The 10,714-nt window shown below is 43.4% G+C and overlaps 1 protein-coding gene across 1 annotated transcript in view; it reads left to right on the top strand.

Annotated features, from left to right (window-relative positions):
- The first annotated feature begins 256 nt into the window (after positions 1–256).
- Positions 257–10,714, top strand: part of GPR39 (G protein-coupled receptor 39) — a 94,422-nt gene continuing 83,964 nt past the window's right edge. Inside the window, exon 1 of the mRNA XM_009279932.2 lies at positions 257–1,124. Coding sequence (XP_009278207.1) covers positions 257–1,124 — 868 coding nt within the window. The remainder of the gene's footprint in view (positions 1,125–10,714) is intronic.

The raw sequence follows: 10,714 nt of genomic DNA, 5'->3' as shown, positions 1-10,714 counted from the left end.
AATCCAAAAGGAGCAAGAGGTATTTGCCATAAAGATAGGTAAGAGCTGAAACACTTTCCTGCTCGGCTTATTGACTCAGTGGCTGTTGCTAACAAAACCCACAGGTGTGGCTAGTTGAGACGTGTTCCTTGTACCTGACTGCTCTGACCTGTGCATCTCAGTCAGAGGGGCAAAGCAAGGAAGGATCTATTTGCTGTGAATCTCAACGTCAGAGACGGCAGGAAGGCTCTTCCCCCCCTCCCCCCAGGGGCTGCTCATGGCAGGACAGACATCCCCTTCAGACTGTTCTCATCTCATTGACCACAGCCACATCCCTGAGTTTGAGGTGTCTCTTTGGATCAAGATCACTTTGGCCTCAGTGTATGTCTGCATCTTTGTTGTGGGCATCTTAGGCAACAGCATCACCATCAAGGCCACCAGGACCCTGCAGAAGAAAGGCTACCTGCAGAAGGAGGTCACAGACCACATGGTAAGCCTAGCCTGCTCTGACCTGCTGGTCATCCTGCTGGGCATGCCCGTGGAGTTCTTCAGTGCCATCTGGAGGCCCTTTTCCACCCCCAACGGCAACTTGGCCTGCAAGCTCTACTACTTCCTCTTTGAAGCCTGCAGTTATGCCACTGTGCTGCATGTGGCCACCCTCAGCTTTGAGAGGTACGTGGCTATCTGCCACCCCTTCAAGTTCAAGGCAGTCTCTGGACCCTGCATGGTGAAGTTGCTCATCGCCTTTGTCTGGGGTACATCTGTCATAGTGGCTCTGCCCCTGCTCTTTGCCATGGGCACAGAATATCCCCTAGAAACCATCGAGGGCTACCAAGGTACGACTGCCTGCGTCAAGCCTATGCCCAGGCACCTCCTCCCTGAGCTGAAGCACAATATGACCATCTGTACCAGCCTCTCCTCCAAGTGGTCTGTCTTTCAGGCCAGCATCTTCAGCGCCTTTGCTGTCTACATCATAGTGCTTGGATCTGTCACCTTCATGTGCCACAGCATGATGAAAACCCTGATGATCCACAAGGAAGGAACTGTGGCAGTGAAGGGTGGACTAAGACACCAGGAGCAGTACCTAAGAAAAAGTGAGAGCTCGGAGGCCAAGAGCTCCAGGAGGCAGATCATTTTATTCCTGGGTAAGAGCCCCATCCTACTCTGCCTCCCCTCCCCTGCCCCCTTTCCACATGGGAAGGAAACCCAGAAGCCTCCATTTTATCTCACCAAGTTCCCCCAAATAGGGAAAGTATGGTTTGAAACAGGTGCGAAATGAGGGAGAGGGATGCTTTTGGTTGCGATGATATATTTTAAGAAACCGGATTTCCCTGCATGTTTTTGACTCACTCTTTTTGTCGTTAGAAGAGGTGGGAGGGAAGAAGAAGGAAAAATCCATTTACTGTCTGTTATTTATGTTGTTTGATTATACTGCACACGTACATGCAGCAATATGGGTAACAGGGTGTTTGCTGCTTGACCTTTGGGGTAGCAATAGGCAATGTTGCCTGGATATAAAGTAGCTCTACTTGCATGTTTTCCCATTAAATTACAAATATGTGCATGTTTAGTAAGGCTCTTGATGGGAGGGAAGACTGTCTTGCAAGATCTGAAGCTTGTCCCACTCTGAAGGCATGTCCCTGTAAATTCAGGATGCTCCCTGGAGGGTACTTATTTAGTCTTGGCAGTTGTTGCTGTGTTGCATCCAAGCATTAAGAAAGCTGGGCTGGAGAGTTGATTTGGTCTTGCAAATTGCTGTTGCCCTCTTTGAATTTTTTTCCTGGTTTTACTTGAAGGCCTATAACCTTGGAATTATGTTTGATTCTGATCTCTCTCGCCACATTTGTCAGACAAAAACTAATCAAGCTGTCATTTCAACAACTTGGAATCTTTCCGGGCTGTGATCCATGTAGTCTCCACGTTTGTTGATGCTCTTAGAGACACCCTTAATCATGCCCTGGCTGAATTACTGCTTGTTCTTGTTTTGTTGGGTTGCTTAATATGATACTGGATATAATAAATGAACCGTCTAGAGTATGAATGCACAGTAGACCTAGTATTCTGTGTTGCTTTTTGGTGCTCTGCTTGATATTGCAGAGGGGGAATTGAAACTCGTGGGTCTGTCCACTTCTACAACTTTAAGTACTTCTTTTTTTTTTTTGAGCATTCTCTGCTTCCTCATCTAGTCCTGCTTTTGCCATGGTCTATGGTTGGGATGTGAAGCTGCAGGGTAAGGAGCCAAGGGTGCACCCAGCTCCTTTTCTGCTGCACCTGTGTTGGAGTTGGGAACGTGGTGAAAACCTGTCATACAGACAAGGCATATGACTCAAAGGTTTGGGGAAAGGGTGGAGCTGCACACTGTACCAGCAGAGAGGGTGACAAAGGCTTCAAGTGGGAGATGTGACACTCCAGGCTGTACAGAGCTCTTCCTCATGCTCAGGGTGTACATCTAACGAAGAAATCACTTCCTCACGCAAGGCATCTGTTAGTCTGGGACGAGAGGCCCCGTATCTGGGTGATTAAAAGGGCTCTCATTATCCTTACTCCACCAAAAGTACTGATTTCTGGGGTAGAGGCTTAGCAGCTAATGCTAAATACAGCATGTAGCACAAAGCAGAAAAAGAGATAAGGCTCTGCTTTTTATGTTAAGTGGTACTGTGGGATGCTTAAATGTCCATGGATCTCTCTCCCCTTGTAAATTATCATCCACAGCTACATTAAAGCTAAGATCCAAATCCTGTAGCAAGTTCTAGGTAGGTTGAGAGATGAAGGTAAATTGCTGCGGCTTTTCTTCCCCTCGATTATTGTTCTTGCTTGGTGATGGTCTAGCGTGGAATAGGGCAGACCTAGTGCTGCTTGCAGAAGTGTTAAAAAGCTAAATGAAAGTGATTGGCTTGTCCTTTATCTTAAGAGAATTTGCCGCCAGTATCTGACGCTTTTGCTGTGCTCTCAACTTTCTGGAGCTAGTAGATACTTAAGTGAATTCCCCAAAATTATTTCACTGGCTAGACTCTTAATATGAATCTTGCTAATTTACTTGGGTTGGGAAATAAATTAATAAACTGAGAAGGAAGAAACTGTGGCCTGCATCCCTGAGAACAATGCAAAGCAATTTAAGTTGGAGATTTCATAAGAGTGATGCTTTAGGGCAGTTTTAACCCAGAAGAAATGAACATATAAATTGTTTACAAATAGCTGAATTTAAATATAGTGATTTAGAATTCCTCTTTGTTTTTCATTTAACAGATGGGTCAAATTAAAACAAATACTTGTGCATTCCCAACATATTTCACTTTTAATGTGAAATGTAAATGACAGTATATAGGATGATGTCTTTGAACATCTAACAGCAATAAAAACAATTTAGCATTTTCTTCTTCTAGTTGTTAAAAGTGATAAGTTGTATAAAACAGAGATTAAATTCATAAATCTCCTGACGATGGGAAAAAGCTAAGTGGAAGGAGACACAAGGAGGAACTGACGCTTTTTTAGTGTCATGTTATTGTGTGGCACTTGAAAATCAATTGTAAATGTTAAAAGTGAAAGACTACTTGCCGTAGGTAGTATTGACGCTTGCAGGATGGGCTCCAGATGGGGTGACACCACTGCTGTGATGGAGGAGGAACATGACAAGGGGCCAAGTGAGGAGAGCACCACCATGCTGGGCAGGCTGCGCTCATGTGGGGAAGAGCTTTTGTCAAAGGAAGGTGGCTGCAAGGTTCAAATCTTTCGTCTTAAAGCCCAGATGGTCTGGTTGGGGATTTGCAGTCCTTGATGTAGAGATGTCAGTTCCTTCTGTTTCTGACTTCCTTGCTACGCTCATGGTGGAGAGGAGGGACTGGCCCAAAGGCTGCAATAACAACTCTATGCCTGGTGCTGGAGAGGGGGCAGTTCCAGGGGCTGTTCAGCTCGAATTTTGGTAGATTTGCCCCAGTGGAGGAATGCAAATTTGTCCCAGTACTTTGGAGACAATCAATTCTGTTTCTATAAAGTAGGCTGTGCAGTGCTATTCCTTTCCACTTCCCCCTATTGCTGTTGGCCTCAAGAAAAACGTGATAGCACATGTAAGTCTCCACTTAATGCTCCTGCTCCTGAAATTAGGCATTTTGTGCTTTTGGATAGACTGGGGCATACTTCCCGCAATCTCTGTGTGTGTGATTTATTTAATCATCTTCTGAGTCATGTGGTAAAACTCCACTGCCTCCAGTGGGTCAGCCCATCCATATGAGCAGCATAGATCAGACTGGTTGACACTGTGTGGGTTACCTACGTTTGTTGTCATTAAAGCAGCTTTGTTCATGTCGGGACAGCAGATCTTTCTTCTAGTGAAGGGCTACATGGGTCTGGATGAGTGTGGCCTGTCATGAATAGCAGGGAATATATAGCTGAACTTAGTTTTTTGAGTGGTTCATGGCAGCATTTGTTAATAAAAGTTTCTTCACTCCCAGCAGCAGAAACTGAATAGCTATAGTGCTTGTGAAAATACTTGACTGATGGCACTTGGATGAAATGCAAGCTTTTAACAGTATTTAAAACCTCCTAATGCTTGGCCCACCCTAGCAGGGATCGATACAGTCTTTGTCGCTACTCGATCTCATCTTTCTCCTGTGGCTGTAAAGGGCAGGGCAGTCATCAGAGGGCTACCTAAATGGTCACGAGGTGCCGCTGGGGACCTCTTGCTGTTCCAACACCTGAGCTTAGGCCCCTGCCACCGTAGCAGTGAGCTCTTAAGAAAGGTTGCGTTTGGAGACTTATATGTATTATTATTATATATATTATAACTGGGTTATAGCAAACGAAGGAGAATGTAATGGAAGGATCCTGTAAAAGAGAGATCCAGCTAGTGCTGTAATTATAAATGTTAAAAAAGAAGGCACTTTCATAGCTGAAACTATGTAAGTTAAAAATCTTTAGGAAATGTTAACAGGCGGCCTGCTCACTGGGAAAGGGGAGCAGTATGGGACAAGCCTTAACGCAAGCTGCTGGTGGGGTGGGCTTCAGCACCAGTGGCTCCATGCCAGCAGTGCCCACTCGCTGGCCATGGCTACATCCTTCTTAATTTGGTCAATCATATAAAGCTACATTTATACAAAAGCAGTTGTATGGTTTGTCATCAGACTAGATATGACTGACCTGAACTTGTACTCTACAATGAAGTGAGTTTTGACTATCCCAGATGCAAAATTTATTGCTTCTAAAGCTTCTGTGATATTTCCCTTGGCAGCTTCAGTTTTGTGCTTCTGCTAAAAGCCTTAATTATTTTGTATAAAGCAGCCTCAAGCCTACCACAGTAAATATGTCAAATAAAAACGTCCTTCAGTGTTGCTATATCCTCTGCTTTTCTTTGTATACACTTCCAATTTGCCCTTTGGAGCAATACTCTTGTGTTTGCACAGCAGAGGGGTCCCACTGCATGGGGCTACTAGGCACTGTGGGTGCTTTGCCGTTTGCCAACCAGCATCTGGGCAGTGCTTTTCTGTCTCCTGACTGTGATGAAACGTCCATCCATCCCGAGCTCTTCTTTCCAGAAAAGAGAAATATCAAAGTAACCTGGCTGCTATGAAAGTGTTGAGGTAGATGCATTAAAGCACTGCTGTAGCTGCAGCAGTTGGCAAAAGCCAGAGCTGCAGCTGGACCTATCTAACTGGAGACCCTGCTGCTACCAGCCTGGCTCCACCAGCTCCTCCATGCCAAGTGGGGCAGATAATTCTTTCTGCTGTCTCTTTCCCATCACTACAGAACTGCAGCTTTTCTGCTTTGGGACCTTCTCATGCAAGATGAATTCTACTTACGTGCCTGGACAGCAAATGCCCTACAGCTTCTTTAATGAGCAGGGAAGGGAATTGCTTATCATAATTTATGGCAGTGCCTCCATCTGAGAAAGGCAGTGTGGTGGTGGTGGGTTTTTTATTTTCTTTGGTCTCAATACTCTTGTGTTTGCACAGCAGAGGGGTCCCACTGCATGGGGCTACTAGGCACTGTGGGTGCTTTGCCGTTTGCCAACCAGCATCTGGGCAGTGCTTTTCTGTCTCCTGACTGTGATGAAACGTCCATCCATCCCGAGCTCTTCTTTCCAGAAAAGAGAAATATCAAAGTAACCTGGCTGCTATGAAAGTGTTGAGGTAGATGCATTAAAGCACTGCTGTAGCTGCAGCAGTTGGCAAAAGCCAGAGCTGCAGCTGGACCTATCTAACTGGAGACCCTGCTGCTACCAGCCTGGCTCCACCAGCTCCTCCATGCCAAGTGGGGCAGATAATTCTTTCTGCTGTCTCTTTCCCATCACTACAGAACTGCAGCTTTTCTGCTTTGGGACCTTCTCATGCAAGATGAATTCTACTTACGTGCCTGGACAGCAAATGCCCTACAGCTTCTTTAATGAGCAGGGAAGGGAATTGCTTATCATAATTTATGGCAGTGCCTCCATCTGAGAAAGGCAGTGTGGTGGTGGTGGGTTTTTTATTTTTCTTTGGTCTAACACTTAAGTATGTCAAATACACTGTCAACCTGAAGACGGTAGCAGTGGTGGTTTCATGTGATGTGGTATGGTACAGGTACCTTCAGGTCTGGTCTGCTTTATAGAGCAATAGCAGCTAGAGGCTTTACTGAGACTCTCGTTAAGTGCTGTAGAAGGAAAGAGAGTCCCTGTCTTTAAATCCAAATAAAATGGGCAAAAGGGAAGGGCTGGAAAAGCTAGACAGAAGGAAGTCACTGACCTGACCAATGCCACAAATGCTATGGAGAGTCACGAATACATCTGCTGGATCTTGTGCTAGTGCCCTATCTGCTGGGCTGCCTGGCCCCTCTCCTGCCACTTTTTTGGTGGTGACTGTTGAAACGATGCCAGGCTATTCTATAAAAATACCAAATGCCACTGTAAACACCATGGACGCTGCTGTACCTGGCCATAAGCTAAACCTAGATAAAACTTTAAGTCAGAAATTAAAAAGACCTCTTAGAACTTAAGCTGGAGCACCATTTTTTTCCCCATATACTAGTGCTGGCAGATTAATGTTTTGCTCAGAATAAAGGTATTGTGTGTAGAAATAGCCTTTCCAAAGATCACTAAGGAAATGTATTTCGTAAGGCACTTGGCAAATGGGTTTTCAGGAGGCAGATTACTTCAAGTAGTTGTGAAAAATACGTGGTTGTCATCTAGAGATGACTCAGGCACAGTATAACTTGACAATGGTAGGACTTCTGTTACAGGAAAATTAGATGCTTCTTCACAGGCTGGAAATTGGCTGGTTTTTTCCTTACTGAAAAAGATAAAGCTTGGGGATAGAACAAAAATTGAAAAAATAACCTAATTGATTAGATTCCAGAACACAGCTCCAGCCCATGTTCTTTAAACTCAGCTTCATTGACTCCTCTTGGTTCATTTCTTTGATCATTCCACTCAGCTGCCTTTCTTCAGAGACTTTGCTGGAGAGGTGCCTGAAGATAAATACATTGTAGGCTGGGTATGATTTTCATCTCTGTGTTTTATATGGTGTCTCCATCCATTTATTTCCCTGAGCAGGGCTTCGAATTACACAAGACAAGTAGGACACTGAATGCACTGAAATGGGTAGCAGGGGCTGAGCAGGGAACGTGAAACACTTAGACCAACAGACTGGGGTCTGGCCATTCGACTGAATGGGACACCCACCCTCTGTCACTAGTAAGATTTTTCTTTTAGGTGCTGCTTTCTGGAAAAGAGATAAAATCAAAGGATTGACCTACCGGTGTTCAGTAAAATTTGCTTTCCTCTTCTCTGCAAAAGTATTAACTGGTGTCAACGGCAAAACTGATCAATGCTACTGAATGCTGGTAGCACAAAACCGAAGCTCAGCTATTCAACAGATGACAATGGAAAGGCTGCATTCAGGGATTATGGCTTCTCAGGGCAATTGTGTACAACCAACCTTCTCTGAAGAGCTATGGGACTTCTGTTGGTTTTAAAAAAAATACATAGCCACAGTAAAATAGACTCAAGGCAAACTTCCAAAATCCAGTTATCTGTATGTTCAGTTTTCCCACACTGTAATTTAAAAATGAACATAAGCAGAAACCAGCATAATTTTCCTCCCTATTGTACAGAAAGCAATTTATCTACTGCTTTTAACTGGACTCATGTAATAGAAGATTGTGCTTTTGGCTTAAGTAGACAGTCTTCCTTTCCTCCTATGCCGAGGGATGGCAAAATGGTACAGAGAGAAAAAGAATGGAAGAATAGGGACTAATTGAGGCCAGCACCCCCAGGGTATTTAAGACTTTTGTAGTTTTAATGGAAAAATCAATGTGTGATTACACTTTGCATTAGAGTACTTAAAAATTGCTTCAACATGAAAAGTCTGCCGCTTGAAAAACAACCTAACCCTGCAAATACTGTAGTCAGAGAACCAAATTCACCACTAGTGTAATCCACATAATTCTCCATATGTGATATCCTGGCAGATATGGTCTCTGTGGACACGTGACTGCTGTCTTTGCTTCTGTGCACAAGAAGCCCACGAAGACAATGAGTGCTTTACTGGCGCTTAGTGAAAATCGCGGCCGTGCTTCTGTCTTTCAGCAGATGCCTACAAGGAAACTGGTATTTCACCTGGTCTGATAGTGAGCTATAGGTGCTGGCGTACTGCTTCAGCCTAGCTCATCCTGTGGCACAGGAAGCACAAGTATCTTTCCAGTTCTTTATGCTCTACCATCTGTGTTGTCCAGAGATTAAGTGGACAGCTGAGATTTCTTAAAGTCTTTAAGCCTCATTAAAGACTGTTACCAGTGTTGGCCTTAAACTGAGTATTATTAATCTCTCTCTCTCTCTCTCTTACAAGCTCTAGATAATGAACCTATTGGCCCTTGGTTCTTCTGGCACCCCTAGGTATATGCTAAGAGAGGGAAGGAGGGAAGTGCAGGCAACATTGCTCGCTGTGGCAGCGTGAGCCAAGAAACAGGCGGGGGCTGCTGCCTTTGAGGAGCTGAGGTCTGTCTGTGTCATCTCAGCTTCTGAAAAACACAATCTGTATCATGGCAAACCCTCTCTAGGGCATGTTTTCTTACAAGTAGAAGCCTTGGAAGCTGTCTGATTCTTCAAAGAGTGGATAAGAAAGCAGGAAGATTTATTTCCATCAAAGTGGAGAAATACAGATGTCGCTCCAGGTATGAAATGAGTTGAGGGAGACAGCCCTCAGGTAGAATACAGCAGCCCTACATTAAGTAATCCTGTCCCATCAATTTTGGTCTACTGCCCTCATTCTTTGGTCAAGAGACTATTGTCTTAAGCATTAATTTTCCAATTTCTCTGTTTTCTTGCTATCTCTTCTGAGCCAGACACCATCGCAAATGCAGATTGCTCTTGCAACTCCCCAGTTTCAGTAGATAAGACTCATTTGTGGCAAGTTCACAGATGATTTATTGAAGTCTTCACGTGTGAAAACTAAATGCATTATCTATTCCTCTATTGTTTCATATTCCAATTATACCGCATTTCACAAAATTAAATCTTTTGTTTTCCTAGCTGATGTTAAGACCATTATCTTTAAACAATGATTGCTAGTCTGTGAATTTTAATGGAAGAGAGCTTTATTATCTGAGCATTTATTAGTAATGTGAAGCTTTCCATCTTATCCTACATAACTTCTTGGTTTCCTAAAGGCACCATTTGTGTTAGAAACTGAGAACCAACCAACTGCCAGCCATTAGGTTAAAGATTATTTTTTCCCCTTTCATTGTTTTAAGTGAGTTTCTAAACCTATAATTTTACTGGATAGGTAGTACATTTGAAAAACTAGTAAGAAGGAATTTTAGAATTATGTTTTCCACTGAAGATAAACAGTTAAGATTTCAACTTACATTTGGCACAATGTGCTGTAGCACTTTTTTAGCCTTTTTTGAGGGCATCATAAGCATGTTTATGTAGCTAGATGCCAGCCCTATACTTAGGTGAGAAAGCAGTTATCCTTCTGATCTCTGCTGTGGATGCCTAAGTAATATCAAGGTCAAAATATTATGGATTAAATGAGTCTGCCAAGAACCTCTTAATCGTATAAGTAATGACTTACAAGGAAGGATGAAACTGAGAAAGAGGTCTGGTATTGTTATGAGCTAACTTTTCGTTGTTTCCCCTTAAGCTGTTTTTAGGCCTGCGGTTATTGCGTTGAATTCTCTCTTAAAACCACTTACTATGTTTGTTTTTGTGAATTTTTAAAAGGAGGTATTTAAGTTGAAAGTGCAGCTTATGGGGTTAGAGTTAGGGATCTCTCTGACAGCAAGTGTATGCTTGTTATGGAAACATATAGAGGGAGTTCTGTGAGCACTCAAAAAACACGACATCCACCTGCAAACAGGTGCATATATGTAATAATTACCAGGAAACTAAACTTTACTCATGAGTATAAAGAAACCCAGACACAGAGGTGCATTAGAGAAGATAACATTGCTTAGCTACCCATCCTTGTCCTCACTCAGCATAAATGGCTTTCTTTTCTCATGTTTTATTAGGTAGCATCTGCACAGATATTCAGGAAGCCAGAACGCTCCACTCTCTAGCTGAACTCTGCAAAAGAGCTCAGATACAGCCCCTATCAGAGGGTAGTCTAAATATTTTGTCCCCGTTCATATAGCATTTCTGCAAATCCACTTTGCTTTGCTCCTCCATATAATATTGCCAGCTTGCTTTTTGTTGAATGTAATGATTGTCTTACATAGCTAAAGGAGGGACCACCTCATGCTCAGTCTTTTGTTTTAGTGGTATATC

Source organism: Aptenodytes forsteri, unplaced genomic scaffold (genome assembly GCF_000699145.1).
Source record: "Aptenodytes forsteri isolate BGI_AS27 unplaced genomic scaffold, ASM69914v1 Scaffold11, whole genome shotgun sequence".
NCBI lineage: Eukaryota > Metazoa > Chordata > Aves > Sphenisciformes > Spheniscidae > Aptenodytes > Aptenodytes forsteri.
Note: the sequence above shows the minus strand (reverse complement) of the source record. Positions and strands in the feature narration are given on the sequence as shown.